At 35.8% G+C, this 17,745-nt stretch overlaps 3 protein-coding genes across 4 annotated transcripts; 1 reads left to right on the top strand and 2 right to left on the bottom strand.

The window, feature by feature from the left end:
• Positions 1–767: 767 nt before the first annotated feature.
• On the bottom strand, positions 768–4,687 carry Ubi-p63E (Polyubiquitin-63E). Its single transcript, XM_031982379.2, has 2 exons — positions 4,519–4,687; positions 768–3,896 (listed from the first exon to the last, which is right to left on the bottom strand). Exon 2 carries the CDS (start codon positions 3,888–3,890, stop codon positions 918–920), a length of 2,973 nt encoding a protein of 990 aa, XP_031838239.2. The 5' UTR covers positions 3,891–3,896; positions 4,519–4,687; the 3' UTR covers positions 768–917.
• Positions 4,688–6,955: 2,268 nt separating this feature from the next.
• On the bottom strand, positions 6,956–15,154 carry Zn72D (Zinc-finger protein 72D). 2 transcript variants are annotated; one of them, XM_031982381.2, is made up of 12 exons: positions 15,040–15,154; positions 14,696–14,934; positions 14,254–14,417; positions 13,782–14,123; positions 12,809–13,375; positions 11,976–12,689; positions 11,589–11,898; positions 11,327–11,514; positions 10,168–10,316; positions 8,863–8,958; positions 8,560–8,680; positions 6,956–8,285 (listed from the first exon to the last, which is right to left on the bottom strand). In XM_031982381.2, exons 2-12 carry the CDS (start codon positions 14,743–14,745, stop codon positions 8,002–8,004), a joined length of 2,985 nt encoding a protein of 994 aa, XP_031838241.1. In that variant the 5' UTR covers positions 14,746–14,934; positions 15,040–15,154; the 3' UTR covers positions 6,956–8,001. The 2 variants fall into 2 exon arrangements, with proteins under 2 accessions (XP_031838241.1, XP_031838243.1); XM_031982383.2 differs by lacking the exon at positions 15,040–15,154 and having other exon boundaries at positions 12,809–13,264; positions 14,696–14,925.
• On the top strand, positions 15,009–16,961 carry betaggt-I (geranylgeranyl transferase type-1 subunit beta). Its single transcript, XM_031982407.2, has 3 exons — positions 15,009–15,917; positions 16,027–16,387; positions 16,466–16,961. The coding sequence occupies exons 1-3, from the start codon at positions 15,372–15,374 to the stop codon at positions 16,576–16,578; spliced, it is 1,020 nt and encodes a 339-aa protein (XP_031838267.1). The 5' UTR covers positions 15,009–15,371; the 3' UTR covers positions 16,579–16,961.
• Positions 16,962–17,745: the final 784 nt, after the last annotated feature.

A 17,745-nucleotide genomic window follows, 5' to 3' on the forward strand; every position in this document is an offset into this window, starting at 1 on the left:
TCTGCGAGAAGGCCCGTTGAGCAATCCTTCAAGGCTCAAAGTATCGATACCTGTTTGATGCTTCTACAAAAGTATCAATACTTATTCGATATTTCTTTCATACCCGTGCGACGATGAGCTTACTGATACCTATTCATCATTTACTATGATGTCATTAAAATATTCATTCATTTGCGATGTTTATTTATTTTCCCGGAATGCTACATAAATGACGAAATAATAACGGACTATAAGTTCTATGACAATTAAAATACAACTGATACAAAAAACTGACTATTTTAAAGATCTATTTATTATTAGAAAACCCACTAATATAAAACGAATTAATAAGTAAAAAAAAATAAATTAGGAAATAATATTCCAAATGAAATATTACTTCTCAAAAATTCGTTTTGTTGAATTAGTTTCATTTTGATTATATTTAATAGTATTTTCACATATTTTTCTCTACTTTTCTGTACATTTTCCTTTCTGGACTCAGACACCGATTACCCCACAAACATCAAGCGCGGATTTACGATAAATCAATTATTGAAAGTTAAGCGTCAAGAAACTTCATTGCCACTTCTAGAAACTACATATGGCAAAAACGCTTGACAATGTATTGATTTCAAGAACGTTGATCTCTTATCTCAGACTTCCACTATAATATTCCTGGGCGTTTCCAAAAATTTTTATTCCTCTATACATCGTTAAGCAGTACCTGTCCAATACTGTACCATGACCTTATAAGTAATAACACAAAAGATAAGAAGAGTAAGGCAACATATTTTAAAGCATCATTTATTTTTACGTATGTAGCAGTAACACAAATATCACATTATCAGTCCCTAACCTGAATAAAAGTAAAAAAAAAAAATTATGACTATTTATGAAATATAAAATACATTCATAAAAGCGAGATCAAGTAACGGGAATCATATATTTCCTCCCCTCAGACGCAGAACTAAATGAAGAGTAGATTCTTTCTGAATGTTGTAATCGGACAACGTACGTCCATCTTCAAGCTGCTTTCCGGCAAAAATCAATCTCTGTTGGTCTGGAGGGATTCCTTCTTTATCCTGAATTTTCGCCTTTACATTTTCAATGGTGTCAGAAGCCTCTACTTCCAAAGTAATGGTCTTTCCTGTAAGAGTCTTAACAAAAATTTGCATTCCTCCACGAAGGCGGAGTACAAGGTGAAGAGTGGATTCCTTCTGAATGTTATAATCGGACAACGTACGTCCGTCTTCAAGTTGCTTTCCGGCAAAAATCAATCTCTGCTGGTCTGGAGGGATTCCTTCTTTATCCTGAATTTTCGCCTTCACATTTTCAATGGTGTCGGAGGCCTCTACTTCCAAAGTAATGGTCTTTCCTGTAAGAGTCTTAACAAAAATTTGCATTCCACCACGAAGGCGAAGCACAAGATGAAGAGTGGATTCCTTCTGAATATTATAGTCCGACAACGTACGTCCGTCTTCAAGCTGCTTTCCGGCAAAAATCAATCTTTGCTGATCTGGTGGGATTCCTTCTTTATCCTGAATTTTCGCCTTCACATTTTCAATGGTGTCAGAGGCCTCTACTTCCAAAGTAATGGTTTTTCCTGTCAGCGTCTTGACAAAAATTTGCATTCCTCCACGAAGGCGGAGTACAAGGTGAAGAGTCGATTCCTTCTGAATGTTGTAATCGGACAATGTACGTCCATCTTCAAGCTGCTTTCCGGCAAAAATCAATCTCTGCTGGTCTGGAGGGATTCCCTCTTTATCCTGAATTTTCGCCTTCACATTTTCAATGGTGTCAGAAGCCTCTACTTCCAAAGTAATGGTCTTTCCTGTAAGAGTCTTAACAAAAATTTGCATTCCACCACGAAGGCGAAGCACAAGATGAAGAGTGGATTCCTTCTGAATATTATAGTCCGACAACGTACGTCCGTCTTCAAGCTGCTTTCCGGCAAAAATCAATCTCTGCTGGTCTGGAGGGATTCCTTCTTTATCCTGAATTTTCGCCTTTACATTTTCAATGGTGTCAGAGGCCTCTACTTCCAAAGTAATGGTTTTTCCTGTCAGTGTCTTAACAAAAATTTGCATTCCTCCACGGAGGCGGAGTACAAGGTGAAGAGTGGATTCCTTCTGAATGTTATAATCGGACAATGTACGTCCATCTTCAAGCTGCTTTCCGGCAAAAATCAATCTCTGCTGGTCTGGGGGGATTCCTTCTTTATCCTGAATTTTCGCCTTCACATTTTCAATGGTGTCAGAGGCCTCTACTTCCAAAGTAATGGTCTTTCCTGTAAGAGTCTTAACAAAAATTTGCATTCCACCACGGAGGCGAAGCACAAGGTGAAGAGTGGATTCCTTCTGAATATTATAGTCCGACAGCGTACGTCCGTCTTCAAGCTGCTTTCCGGCAAAAATCAATCTTTGCTGATCTGGTGGGATTCCTTCTTTATCCTGAATTTTCGCCTTTACATTTTCTATGGTGTCAGAGGCCTCTACTTCCAAAGTAATAGTCTTTCCTGTAAGAGTCTTAACAAAAATTTGCATTCCTCCACGAAGGCGGAGTACAAGGTGAAGAGTGGATTCCTTCTGAATGTTATAATCGGACAACGTGCGTCCATCTTCAAGCTGCTTTCCGGCAAAAATCAGCCTCTGCTGGTCTGGAGGGATTCCTTCTTTATCCTGAATTTTCGCCTTCACATTTTCAATGGTGTCAGAAGCCTCTACTTCCAAAGTAATAGTCTTTCCTGTCAGCGTTTTGACAAAAATTTGCATTCCTCCACGAAGGCGAAGTACAAGGTGAAGAGTGGATTCCTTCTGAATGTTGTAATCGGACAATGTACGTCCATCTTCAAGCTGCTTTCCGGCAAAAATCAATCTCTGCTGGTCTGGAGGGATTCCCTCTTTATCCTGAATTTTCGCCTTCACATTTTCAATGGTGTCAGAAGCCTCTACTTCCAAAGTAATGGTCTTTCCTGTAAGAGTCTTAACAAAAATTTGCATTCCACCACGAAGGCGAAGCACAAGATGAAGAGTGGATTCCTTCTGAATATTATAGTCCGACAACGTACGTCCGTCTTCAAGCTGCTTTCCGGCAAAAATCAATCTCTGCTGGTCTGGAGGGATTCCTTCTTTATCCTGAATTTTCGCCTTTACATTTTCAATGGTGTCAGAGGCCTCTACTTCCAAAGTAATGGTTTTTCCTGTCAGTGTCTTAACAAAAATTTGCATTCCTCCACGGAGGCGGAGTACAAGGTGAAGAGTGGATTCCTTCTGAATGTTATAATCGGACAATGTACGTCCATCTTCAAGCTGCTTTCCGGCAAAAATCAATCTCTGCTGGTCTGGGGGGATTCCTTCTTTATCCTGAATTTTCGCCTTCACATTTTCAATGGTGTCAGAAGCCTCTACTTCCAAAGTAATAGTCTTTCCTGTCAGCGTTTTGACAAAAATTTGCATTCCTCCACGAAGGCGAAGCACAAGGTGAAGAGTGGATTCCTTCTGAATGTTGTAATCGGACAATGTACGTCCATCTTCAAGCTGCTTTCCAGCAAAAATCAATCTCTGCTGGTCTGGAGGGATTCCCTCTTTATCCTGAATTTTCGCCTTCACATTTTCAATGGTGTCAGAAGCCTCTACTTCCAAAGTAATGGTCTTTCCTGTCAGCGTCTTGACAAAAATTTGCATTCCTCCACGAAGGCGAAGCACAAGGTGAAGAGTGGATTCCTTCTGAATATTATAATCGGACAACGTACGTCCGTCTTCAAGCTGCTTTCCGGCAAAAATCAACCTCTGCTGGTCTGGTGGAATTCCTTCCTTATCTTGAATTTTCGCCTTTACATTTTCAATTGTATCTGATGCCTCAACCTCAAGGGTTATTGTTTTACCAGTCAATGTCTTAACGAAAATCTGCATGTTTATCTACGAAGAAATTATAAAAGTAATTAGTATAAGAATAATCTTCTCGGCGACATGATTTGCATAATATTAAAATGTTGGAATGTTGTGAATCTTTTCAACTAAATTGTCAATATTATTACGACTTTCATGGAAATAAGCATCTACGTATTTTATTCAACAATAGAAATCAGTATGGAGAGCTCAATATGCGAGTATGAAGTCATGACTATTTGATGAATCAATAACCGCCATCTTGTGTTCCGTTATGACGCAGCAGAATTGTAATTGATTTTTCGAAATTGTTCTAGGCTTTTGCAAAAAAAAACCTTTTTTCAACGGGATGGTTGTGATTACATTATTATACCTAAATTTACTTTAACTAGAAATTTATTTATGCTTTTAGATATCGACACCAAGATCAACCTTACATCTACGTTTGACACGATTAAAACCAAGCTAATTGTTTCAGACTGTATGTGCTGTTTCTTTTTGTACAATTTCATCCGTGAAAATATGTAAATTTTTTATAATTATAATTTATTACATATACAGAAGGTCAGGTAAAAATTATCCAATGTTTTGGTCACTACATTAATAAGCAATAGCTTTGATAGTAACAAAATAGTTATGTAAAAGCTCTTACCTTTTGTAGAAATACTTTGTAAAGTAGCAAAAATTTGCTTTAAACTTCAATAATTCTTTCTCCTTCGAAAACCGTTGAACTGACTCGTAGAACTGAACGGAAACCGAACGGACAATCCTTTTATGTGACGAACAAAATGTTGTACTGATCATGCGCAGGAGCGTCATAAGATTTCCACAAAGATGCTTATTGGACTATATTTTCTGCTGTCAGTGACCATATGACGTTATTACATCTGATTGGTTTTCAACACAAAGAATATACTAATCGTTCTTCATTTCACAAATTTCATTATATATCATTATTTATTAAAATTTCTTGTAATATATTGTCGATCTTAAAATATGATGTATTTTATCCAACAGAAAATTTTATTTTTGTTATTCGTTTTGCTGTACATGCCAAATTTTAATAGATATAGATGGCGCACACAAATCTTAAGTTATTGAACAAAAGAAAGCGATGATTCATTGTTTTTCGTAATGATATTCTTTCTAGAACGATAAATTTATGATTTCTATTTTCTTTACATTTAATATAAGAATTATTTAATACAATAATGACAAAATTTAAATTTTACATTGTTTTAACGTAATATAGGTTATGTCAAAGATAATAAATCAAAATGAAATCCTTATAAATTTAGATTTTCATTTAAATAGATGAAACAAAAGAAAACAAATAAACAACCTTTATGAAATTACTTTTCAATGACTAAGCTTTATAAAACTATATGAAAAAATATTTATTGAATACTAATTATAACTATATAACATCTTTAGTCATATTACATTACATTGTAATGTGACACTGATGTAATTATATGAAAACTGATGAAATTCTTTAAAAAAATAAATCTCTAATAAATTTATTAGCAATTTGTTCTATAAAAATGTAAACAGTTAAATATTCAAAGCTACTATGAGAATTTTATTTGGTAAGAGATACTGCAAACGATTTAGCAGAAAACAAATGTCTTTCTAGAATAATCTTCGAAAAATTACTTACATCACTTACCCATCACTTATAAATAAAGATGAACAATGTACCGCTGCTGCGTAAATATGTATATATTATTTTGTGCGAAACTTGATGTTTTGAAAGAAAATTAAAATAATTAGGTCAATTACAATTGTCAGCAATTAAATTCTTTTTATGTGATTACTTTTTATGAAATACATAGCAAGTTCGGAAACATGCATTCACTTATGATAATCTATGTACATTTTTAACCTTTAAATTTTCATTTTTAACATCGAAATAATCAACTTTAGTCAACTGCACAATTATATAATTTGTCAGTTTTCATAATGAATTGTTAGTATAAATGAAAATATAAAATGAAAACTCGCAGACTTCATAGACCATTTTTTGAAAATTTACTGTACTAAAACCTAGAAACTGAATTAACAGTTTTTGATCAAATTTAAAATCTTCAGTAACGCAAACAATTTCATTACATGTAACAAATTGGATGTTAGAAATAAGTAAAATGGCACGGAAATGTTATGTTGCACTTTTATGTGTGTGTGTGTATGTATATACATATGGGATCATTTTAACGGAATAATCAGCTTACTTTCACTATATGCTGTTCAGTTCTTAATACTGAGCAAATAATATATATATGATATTTAAATTGAAAATTCCTCAAGGCTCTACACACATTTATTTTTGCAGGTTACAAGGATTAAGCAAAGTAAGTTTGCGAATTTTCTTTGTAAAACACCTGCAAGCATACAGCATACTGTTACATTAACATTTGGTTGAAATGACAATAAATTAAGAATATAATATGTCATGTAGCTCAAGTATGTACAAATACATTTTCATTAATACTGTAAAATAGGAAACAAAAGGTGGCTACTGTTTTACTTTATATTGATTTTTAAGCGTGTATCAATTTAAAATAAAAAAAGAATTAAGATAATCGTACTCTCTCTAAGAAGTACAAGATTATGAGAAAAATGATAGGATTAAATCAGTAAACATTTGTATTAAACAGACTAGTTGCACCAAACAGAATCAGTTATGTCACATGATGTTGTGTTCATAGTTCAAATATAAATTAAATCTTGATTAATTCTGCGCACTATCTTCTAATATGTTTATTTAAAAATTAATACAATATCAGTCTCAGTTCTGCTCGGTGCCATCCAAAAATAAAGTAACTTCTTTTGTATGTTTAGTGTTCGTTATGTAAAAAATTACCTAATAACCATAATCATACAATCTGAGTGCTATTGTGTGTGTGGCCTTCATGCTATGAGGATTTCTCGTATTAGACCGATTTGTTGTAAAAAAAAGAGAGAAAAAAGAAAAATCGCTTATACTAGATACGTAAAGGAATATGGTAGTGAAAAAAATACTTATATTTATCGCATGCATGTTCGATTTATTCAAAGAGGATTTGCATGTGTACAACAGAAGATCCATACACTGTGTCAGAACTTTATTTTAATACCAACATTTTGAAGTATTATTTAACTTCCTGTGAGGTTTTTTTAAACAAAACTGCAGCAAATATTAGGAATTCTTGACACGTGCACTTAACCCTCATTGGACAGCAAAGCGTCTATTTCAATAATCGACTTGCAACTCTGCTTTCTTGGAATCTTCTGCATGAATTAATATTCGCGATGTGAACGTACGACTTATCTGGTGCAGAAATCGATCTGCACATTTTTACGACTACACACACAACATACACACGAATTCTCAATACAAACTAACCTACGCTTAACTTCAAAACTTATAAATGTTCTTCTTTTACCACCTTTTCTATTAAACTCCTTCATCATATATTGTGACTTTGAAATATAGCTAAATAAGTAATTCAAACTAATTAACGCATTCATCATTTTCTTTGACAAAATTCTAGTGCTGGAACTAATCGTACCAATTGCCTGTTTGGGAAAGGTCTTAAATCGTCATGAAAGAATCTTACACACTAACATAATTGCAAAAATGTTTTCCTTATAAATTCTAAAAACAACACATTCACGTGTTGTAGTTAACATTGAAATATTTTTTAAAATAAACCTGAAATGAATTAAGTTTGGAGAAACGATATATTCGAAACTCGTACATTAGACTTAAGATACTTGCAAAAATGCAAGCAATATATCATTTTCCTCCTTCAAATCTTGGACTTAACGCTAGTAGGAAGGTGATGAATTCATAACGTTATCGCACGTTTAAGATAAAATCAAGGTATTATAATGGTATAATTGGTTTAATCGTTCCTTTTGGCCATTAAAATTATGGGATTGTAAATTAAAACGATGCCATTAGTTGTCTAAAGAAATACCTACGTTCGAAAAAATTATCGAAATATAATAATAGGTCATTAGTTTTGATCTCAACCTTGACATCTTCCCAATATAGACAAATTTCATTGAACAAGCAATTGACACGAGGAAAATTTGTTTCTTATGCTATATAAGTTATGAGTAAATCAATAAAGCGAATATTTTGGTAGATCTATTTGGAGTCTGTCTCCATTTTGATCTCCTCTGCTTTTTTATCTTTTTTTGAAGCCTCACTGTCCGTTCCTTCTCCATTACTATTGTCGCGTCTTCGCTTTCTGGCAAATCGGCCTTTATATTTAGGTGGAGGAAGCTGTTCCATACCAAGAACCTTATGAATCTGACGGAACGCGACTAATCGCAAAGCATGTTGCGCTGAAGCAGTTATATCTTCTCTTTGTTGGGCTGTCATATTACCAATTGCATCGACTGGTTCCTTCTCACATGGATCAGATAATCCTATACAGACAAATACCGTAAATTAACGTTACATTTTTTATTAGCTATATACAATTTGTAATATATAAAGTAAAAAATCAGGTTGCCAGATCATCTACGTTGTATCGTGAAATATTACACAGTGAAAGAAAAATTGAAGTACTCAATTTTAAAATCAACAATGAAATTCACGATACACTCAGTCTCGTCATCTGTATCATCATTTTTGTTTCAGTATTTCGCTTTGAAGAAATTGAATCGTTTCATTAATTACCGTAATGCTATAGAAAAATACCTGGACTTCCTGGAAGCAATATTCCTCCAGCTACACATTCCAAAAGTCTTCGTAGAGCTTCCCCTGGACTAAGAGGACCTCCTGCAGTGCTAATCACTTTCTCAGTCAACAGTTCCAATGCCTAAATAGTATTAAACAATTATGAAATTCCAACCACGAATATTACATTACTGACTTCAAAGCAGAAAAAATAAAAGGTAATTTAATTTTATATAGAAAAGTTAGACTATACTATATTCAAAATAAAAGTAAAACGTCAAAGGCAAAGAAGTAAACACATTATCAAAGTTGTTTCATACTCACCCATGGGTTTAGTGGTCCCCAAGTGGGTACACGGTTACAAAGATCACGCATTATGCGAATGACCATAACACAGCTCTGCAGCGAAGTAGCTCTAGCCTGTTAAATATGATTAATATTTTAGTATTCACAATGTAATATATACATAAAAGTCTCTGAATCTTCTGAAGATGCGACGCCCTAAACTACTTTTAATTTGCTTTGTGTGGGCTTTAGCTATCCTCCCAGCCTCGTGCCTATAACCCCTAAAGTATTAGCCCATATCAAAATTATCGGGTGTTTATTAATTATTTCCTGAATAATTAATACCTAACATAATATTTAAAAAAAACGTACAACGTATTGGAAAAAAATGTACACTCGAGGAAGTGCCAAATAGAAATCTTGAACTTATAATTGGAAAAACACCCGATACACTTATGACACCACTGTGTGTTTGTGCTTGTCTGTCTTGTAACATTCAACAGTGCTTACAACGCACATTGTGTAGAAGGCGAATCGAATAAGGTACATATTTATAAAATACAAGAACGCTAATGTTAAGAACTTCTAAGACAGACCTAGAACAGACTCAGTCTAGGCTACAATGCATTAAGATTAAATCCAGAATAATCAATAAGCTTATTCACAAGCATCGCAAAGCAGTTCAGTGCATTATAAACAAAATAAACAAAACTACATTCTTTGAAGAGAAATTACATAGTTTGAAATGATTTTTCGTAAACGGTTTCCTATTATTCTGGATGTTGATGATTGGAAGTAAAGCGAATGTAAGTTTTCAGTGTGCATCAATATCTCAATTGCTACAGTTCACACTTACATACTGCTTAAACTTCTTGTCTGAGACTACCTGATAGCACGTTGAATGTTTCTGCTTCTCAAATCGTATCGCATATACATACATTTTTTTTTCTAAATTCAATTGCCAATAACCAAATATTGCCACTGTCACCCGTACATAGAGGAACACATGATAATAAACCATTGTATGTAACCTAATAATACATCTTTTCATAAAAAACAATCAGTGGACAAATTGGATTGGCAGATATGGAAAATGCAAACATCGAACGTGATCAAATAAATGTTTCAGACAAAATCATATCAACAAGAAGATCAGATAATAAAAATAAATCTGTCACAAGGCTGGAAGTTCTAAGACTGCTCTTTTTGGCGGACAGAGAGAGAGGACAACTTGCACGCGTTTCGCGTTATTTAGGAAAAAATAACATAAAACAATCGTTTGGTGCCAACAAAAAAGGCACCGACAATTTGAGATCTTGAACTGAGGAGTTGATTGATTCAAACCTGAAACCACTTGGCATGCCTGAGTGCAGCTAAAGCCTCCAAACACTTAGCCTTGGGAAGTACATCTGGTGGATCTGGTTTCGTCACAGCGGGCGCCGCGGGCGTTGTTTGCGGTTGAGCAGCTCCCTGTTGCTGCTGTCCAGCATTATCTGAGATTCCAACAAAGAAAGCACAACACGCTTAGACAACACTTAGAGTGTTTGATCATGCCCAATTTGGGTTCTTCCCTCTATAATTATATACTTCATCTTAAGCACATTAAGACTCGAGGGCTATAGCCTAAACATTCTCATCGAACCAAAAATAAACCTAATCGAATGTAGTACGCGACAATGGTGAGTTATTTCCATTTCTGTACATCCTTTTCAACATTGTACATGTTTGAATAGAACGACCGACAGTTCTCAGTCAAATTGACAACGTTACTCAAAATCGAATATGAAAAGTAACGTTATCAAAAGAATCGTCGGTTAGAATGTGGAATTTACTGCGCATTGTACAATATACATACAACATTCGATGATAGAGGGTTTTTTATTTTTAGTTTAATCAATGCATGATCAAAAAGTCCATAGTTTTAAGATTGCCTCAGCGTTGTTTCCTCATACCAAAAGCGTGTCCACGTTCATTGTTAGCATACTCTTCTTTACTGGAGACTCCAGCTCAGCTTATTCGTTAGGAAAACTTATAGAAATGTGTCATTACATAAACAGTAACTTAAACTGAAGAAAAACGTCTTAATCGTATCAAGTTTACGCTCTCTCTTTTCCGTTAAAATTTGAATACTTCTTACGATACTTTTATGTACGCTCTTACATGGTATACTATTTCTGTTATGTTTGGTATTTTATAAAAGTATTAAGTATAATCAATCGTGGACACACCAAATTGCAGCTGTATTAGAAAGGAAAGGAATTTTGTATGTTAGAGCGTATATACACTGGCAACCGTTGAAGTCCGTGGCTGCCCCTGCATCTTCCTGGCGCTTAAAAAATTTACAAAAAAGCTTTCGGGCCATGAAAAGAACAAACGAAATTCAGAAACCACGTGATCGAGAAAAGAGCATGAAAATAAAGGACGTTTTTTTCTGCAAAATTGCTAAACTTATTATAGTTATCCTTTTCTTGGCCACCGTGAAAATATAAAACGATCAAATTACCTGCAGCAACAGCTGGTTTGGGAGTTTCACGCATTAAAGGACTGGTGAGTGTTACGCTGACAGTCACGCTCCCTCCAGAAACGGTTAAAGCAGCTGATTCCGGATGCTTTCCAACATTGTAAGTATCATCTGGAGCTACAATCTTCAATTGAGCCGGAAGAATTTCAGCAACTTTAATCAATAACGTCCTATAAAGAAGGAAACGTAAATGAAGATATATGCATATACATAGATGATGATTTAATATGTTACTGTAACTAACCGTGTTGGTTTCTCTGCGCACAGAACTACAAGACAAACATGGTTATCACCAGACAAAAGGAGTCCCTTTGCCAAATTGCCGACACGCATAACACCCCGAAGTATTCTTGAATCTTCTTTTTCTTTTTGAAACGAAAATAAATTGCCATCACTCCCATCTTCTTTTTGAGGAGTTGTAGATTTTTTCTTATCTGACTCTTCCTTTATTTTTACTGTATCTGCATTTGGTTGTTGTTGTTGCTGTTGCTGAACGGGCGTAGTTGCAGTTGTTGGTGCAGCATTCGTGGCGACTGGAGTTGCAGTCTTTTTACCTGTAATTAACAACATTTTCAGCCAGTTTTCAATAGAAAAAACAATAAAATCAATTCAAAGGAATGCAAGTAATTACCGGCTTCTGCCAAAGTATCAGACACGAACTTTAATGCTTTCTCAGTGTCTGATACTATTTTCTGAACTGCCAGCAGTTCTTGTTCTTTCGGATAAATGTTTGTATGATGAGCTAACACATGTTTGTCGTCGGACGAATCTGGCCTTCTCTGAGGACCAGGGAACATCATCATTGGAGGTGGACCTGGGAAAGGACGTGGCATTGGAGGAGCTCCTGGTCCACGTCCATAACGTCGATACCATTCATAATACTCGCATTCTTCTTCATATCGTCGACGTTCCTCCCAATACATCATTTCTTCGTCCATCATTGGGCCCATTGGTCCCAACTGATTAATTTCCTCTCTGCGCCGCAAATATTCATCTCGCATTTGTTGTCTGCGCAATTTTTCTTCTAGTAGTTTCCTTTGCTTTAGACTTGGTTTCATATCGACAACTAGATCCGGATTAACCTTCTTCTTATAAGCAAATCTATGTCGTCTTCCCTTCATGTGCATGTCTTTGGCATTAGGATCATTAAATCTGCATTCACAAAGCTTGCAATTGAAACTTATAATCTTTCCATCTTCAGATTTATTCTCTTCTATATATTCTTGACCAACTGGTTGTATATCTTTCTCATCAACAGCTGTTTCCTCTACAGTCTCTTCTGCTGCAGCTTCTTCTGCTTTAATCTCTGTAGTTTGATTTTGATTTACAGTACCCAAATTTCCAGCTGTAAGAATGTATACCATTTTTATAAAAGTTATGTTAACGGGTTTAAGCATTTCACATAAATTTGAATGTTAAGTACATCCGAACATTACATTTTACATAAAAACGAAAAATACTTACAAGCAACGAAATTAATTTTGGGAGTAGCTGTTATTGTAGGCTTTTTAGTCCCAGCAGTTTTAGCAGTAGCTGCAGGTTTTGGATTCAAAACAGTTGGATCAGCGCTTGGTATTGGCTTTCCAAGTTTAGTGTGTAGTTTGACAACTTTTTGATGTTTGGCACCTCTGATATGAGCAGCGTACGCATCATTTCCAGTACAAGTGACATCGCAAAGCTCACATCGTAGACTGTTTCCTGCTCCACGCGCTGGTGGTTGTTGTGGTACCTTCAGAGAAGCCTCCTTCTTCTTATGTTTCTGTCCCTCCAAATGTTCACGATATGTCTGAGGTCCAGCACAGCTGATTTTACAGACATCGCAATAGTGAAGCTGTTGAGGTTTGGGGGGCTGCTTGGGCCGCATTGCCTTCATCCCTCCCCCTGCAGCGCCAAATCCTTTCCGCGTGTAGCCCTGCCAACCTCCAGTCTTCTGGTTAGTTGAATTGCTGTTTGCACTCTGTTGGGCTACATACATAGTCGCAGCGCTATATAGCGCTGCGTCGTAGCCGGAATACGTTGTACTCGCCGTTTCTAAGGGAAATGAAATTGAAACCTCAAACTTTGGAGGAGTCAATTCTTTGTATTCATGGAGCAATTCTAATAATTTATACTCATTGATGCAAGTACTTTATATTTTCATTGAAATATTTGGAAAGTATAGTATACACTATTCCGAAATCTCTACATAATATTAAATTTATGTTCACTTTTCAACTCGCAAACACATTTAACTCTGCTAAACTTCCAAACCAGATTACAATTTGGAATATTAGTAGAATTTTGTATAATGTTTGCGAATATAAATTTTAATAGCCAGAGGATCAATTTCATGTTATTAGTGCCTACATCACGGTTAACAGGACATTTACATAGGATTTTAAATTTTGGCGAAAAACATTAACATATAATAATTCAACCACATACAATGGAAACTTACTATTCGTTGCTGTTGATGGCGTAGCAGCAGGAGTAGCTGGAGCTGTGTATCCTGAAGAGTATGTTGCACTCTGTGTTGGATTAGACTGCTGATACGCAGTACTTGATGCTTGGTACGTTTTAGCTTGTCCCGTAGTAGTAGCTTGTCTCGCTGTGCCTGTGTAAGCACTGGTTGTACTATATGCAGGTTTTGCAGCCTGATAATGTGTCTCTGTTGTAGTATAAGTAGCAGCAGCTGCTGCCGGTTGCTGATAATATGTCTTAGTAGCGTCGTATGTAGCTGCAGGTGCAGCACGTCCGTAACCGTAATCGTATGTTTGAGCCACAGTACCAGGATTAGCAGCTGTAAAAACAGACAAAAACCAAATGCAATGCATCGAGTGAGTTCAAATAAGCTCTCACATAGAGACTTCAGTGAACTATGTTAATGCCCAAGAATACTTGAGGTGTAGGGAAAAGAAAAAGCATTTTACCAGCGTAAGTGGTCCCAGTAGCGGCTGCAGCGGCGGCCGCTTGATAAGTTTCGTAACCTGTAGCCGCGGCAGCAGCGGGTCGTTGAGTGTACGTGGCGGCGGTTGCCGCTGGAGTTACTGCGTATCCCGCTTGGCCAGTTTGATAAGCGGCTGCGCTGGTCGCTCTATTTGAAAGAATAAATAGATTTTGTTACGCACGAGATATAAAATGAGAAATGGAAACGGGCAAAACGAAAAAGACCTCTATCGGATCCGTGCCCGGGAGAGACGCTCGATGGACGCTCTAACTCTCAGCAAAAAATGGCGGCCAAGCCGGCTGGGCTCTCGCGTGCACCGATTTTAACGAACAGTTATTACTCCCGCCAACGTAGTTACCGTCGCGATTTTTTGATAAACTTAACACTAGCTACTTAATAATTATGGTATGCAATCGATTTCGTACCCATATTGCGTTCCGCCGTGAGTAAACCCAAAATAATTGTTCTGAGCCATCCTTCCTCGCAGAGAATCCCGGAAAGAAGGACAATGGAGGAAGTTGTAGGGCGTGCCACGAACTCGATAGAATGGCGGCGCTGCCGCGGCTCCTATTGGTTATTCTGTTGGAGCCGGGCGCAACAATTGCAAGAATGCCGCGCCCTCAGTGGCCGCTTCCACGAGAACCCTGCGTCGTCCTCCGACAAACTACCTCCGCGCAAATCAACGCGCTACCGTACTAGCCAGAGAACTACCGCGAGAAAGTATTCACGAAGCGGACAAGTGTATACGGTTAATTGGAACTTAACTTACTGCGTGTTTCTCGTTATCTCCACTTTCCGATGTAGTATGTAGTTTGCGAAATTTTCGCGGCTGGTGCGTGTTGTGAGGTACGTCCGGCGTGCGCAAGGAAGGGCTAGTTTGCCGGCGACGCGTGCGTTTAACGAATTTTTTCGACGCCCCCTAGCAGCAACTACTTCTATTATATCATTGGAATTGAAGCGCACTCTAGTAGGATTTACTACCGATTGTAATGGACTTCTTTTCGACTTGCACAACAGATTTCACTGTAACAATCTTCAGTAATACATTAGTATACAATTGCGGTATTATTTTATTATTTTGATTCAATAACACCATTCAGCATGCCACCACAATTAGCGACGAAGAAGCATGCTAAATATTTTCAAAGGTTACTGCAAATCGTGCCTAATCGTTTGGCAGATCAAGATTATTCTAGGCTTGTTATAGCTTTTTTTGCTATATCAGGGCTAGACATATTAAATTGCTTAAATGATCTTAGCGAAGAAACTAAATCCGAAGCAATTGAGTGGATCTACAGACTACAAGTTACTGGTGCTGGACCACGTTCTGGTTTCCAACCATCTACAACGATACCAAAGGATGTTCCAAAATATCAGTACGGTCATTTATTAATGACATACCTTGGATTGGTTACTCTTATAATTCTTGGAGATGATTTAAGCAGAGTGGACAAAAAGTCTATTATCGAAGGAGTAAGAGCTTGTCAGAATCCGAATGGATCTTTCGTAGCCTTCATAACGGAAAGTAAAAATGAGAATGAAAGTGATATGAGATTTCTTTATTGTGCTTGTTGTATATCTAGTATTTTAAAAGATTGGTCAGGAGTCGACAAAGAGAAAACTATTGACTACATTTTAAATAGTATTGTAAGTTTTTGCCTTTGTTTACTTTCAATTTGCTTATTAAGAGAATTAACAAAAACTGGCTTTGTTTACTTAATTTTATCATAGCACAATATCTCAACAATAATTATAGTCATATGATGGAGCTATGGGACAAGGACCTGGTCTTGAATCACATGGAGGATCTACATTCTGTGCTGTAGCTAGTCTAATTCTTATGAATGAACTTCATAATGTCCTGACAAACGATCAATTAAATAGACTGAGAAGATGGTGTCTTATGAAACAAGACAGTGGCTTTCATGGACGGCCTGGAAAACCATCCGATACCTGCTACAGTTTTTGGATTGGCGCAACCCTACAAATGCTTGATGTTAACAAGTTTTCAGATCCTGAAGAAAATAGAACATTTGTTCTAAGTACTCAAGATAACATCACTGGTGGATTAGCAAAATATACTGATAGTTATCCTGATCCCCTTCATACATATTTCGGTACCTAAACATTATAATTATTCTAAGATAAACTTCTTAAATAGGAAAACAAATATATATTTAATTTTTGTTCCTTAGGTATATGCAGTTTAAGCCTTCTGGGAGAAAGTGGTTTATGTATATTAAATGCTGCATTTAATATTTCTGATAGAGCATATAAACACTTATTAAAACTTCACGAAATATGGTAATGTTATTAACTTTTACATAAAGTACTTGCAACAATTAAATACCATATCAAGCGCACAGAATTAATACATGGGAAAAAAGCAACAGTTCTGCAGTTTGTCATGAATATTGTTTGTGTAGTTCTTAAAGATTCTCTGTGCTGAGAATCATTGTTGTAAAAGTATAAATTAAGAAAAATATTATGATTTTGTAATATGTAATTAATGTTATCATTTCAAACAAGATAGTTATTAAAAGTATATAAAGCACATGCAAGAAATGAAAAGACAAATAGCAGCATAATTGAAACACAGTCAAGTGTCATTATATACGAATTTTAAAAATTATAATAAAATTATGAAAAATATATTTTGAGTGTTTGTAATTATCATCCTTTTATAGAAGAATACATTATCTGTTTATGCTGTAATAAAATATAACAATCTTAGGGGTTAATATTTTTTAAGTTTTTTTTACAAATATTAGTTTCCTTATCGTTCTTCCTCTTTTACTCATTTATTAAGAATCCTATTTGTGATTCTAACGTAACAATGCTCAAGTGGAACGAAACATCAATAAATAGACTTAGGAAAAAGATTTTTATTTTTGATATTATGACACTGTAATATGAAAAAAATAATACATTCAGTGTGGAAAAAATCATATAAAAGAGTTAAGAAACTCAATTTTTTATTTATACTTTCACTTATTGCATGATTTTCTTTCGTACTAAGCTTATAAATATGTCACTTTGTATGATTTTGGCATTGCTAAACAATAGAATAAATTATATTCGTTAATCAGTATTAATGGGCCTGGTATAAAGGGAATGATAAAGATATATTAAACAAACGTAAGTTTTATTTGATAAGAATGTCCTTTTTATTTTGATCTTCTCTTAATTAAAAGTGCAAAAATCGAATGTCTGAAAAAAAAGGAATTTACTATCGTCGAAATGAAAAGTTGCATGACCACACCGAATTCCTTTGAGTCTACAAATTCAACAACCTCACAACCGAGCGAATGCATACTGTTAGCGAAGTGACACTGCGAAGTTGCTTGAGCGCAGCTGGCTCGTACTCCCCACCTCGCGGAACGATGATTCCATGGTAACCAGGGTGGGTTCGTAGCGACAACAGACGTCGTTTGTTCGTTCGAAGAGACTGTTAGAGTCTCCGGAGTCTGACTAT

This window comes from Nomia melanderi, chromosome 3, assembly GCF_051020985.1.
Source record: "Nomia melanderi isolate GNS246 chromosome 3, iyNomMela1, whole genome shotgun sequence".
NCBI classification, from domain to species: Eukaryota; Metazoa; Arthropoda; class Insecta; order Hymenoptera; family Halictidae; genus Nomia; species Nomia melanderi.

Coding starts and splice junctions, on each gene's coding strand:
- Ubi-p63E (XM_031982379.2), bottom strand. CDS start 3,890: ATGCAGATTTTCGTTAAGACATTGACTGGTAAAACAATAACCCTTGAG.
- betaggt-I (XM_031982407.2), top strand. CDS start 15,372: ATGCCACCACAATTAGCGACGAAGAAGCATGCTAAATATTTTCAAAGG. Junction 15,918..16,026: donor ACTACATTTTAAATAGTATT/GTAAGTTTTTGC, acceptor CAATAATTATAG/TCATATGATGGAGCTATGGG. Junction 16,388..16,465: donor TCCCCTTCATACATATTTCG/GTACCTAAACAT, acceptor TTTGTTCCTTAG/GTATATGCAGTTTAAGCCTT.
- Zn72D (XM_031982381.2), bottom strand. CDS start 14,745: ATGGCTCAGAACAATTATTTTGGGTTTACTCACGGCGGAACGCAATAT. Junction 14,418..14,695: donor CACGGCGGAACGCAATATGG/GTACGAAATCGA, acceptor TCTTTCAAATAG/AGCGACCAGCGCAGCCGCTT. Junction 11,515..11,588: donor TGCGCAGAGAAACCAACACG/GTTAGTTACAGT, acceptor CCTTCTTTATAG/GACGTTATTGATTAAAGTTG.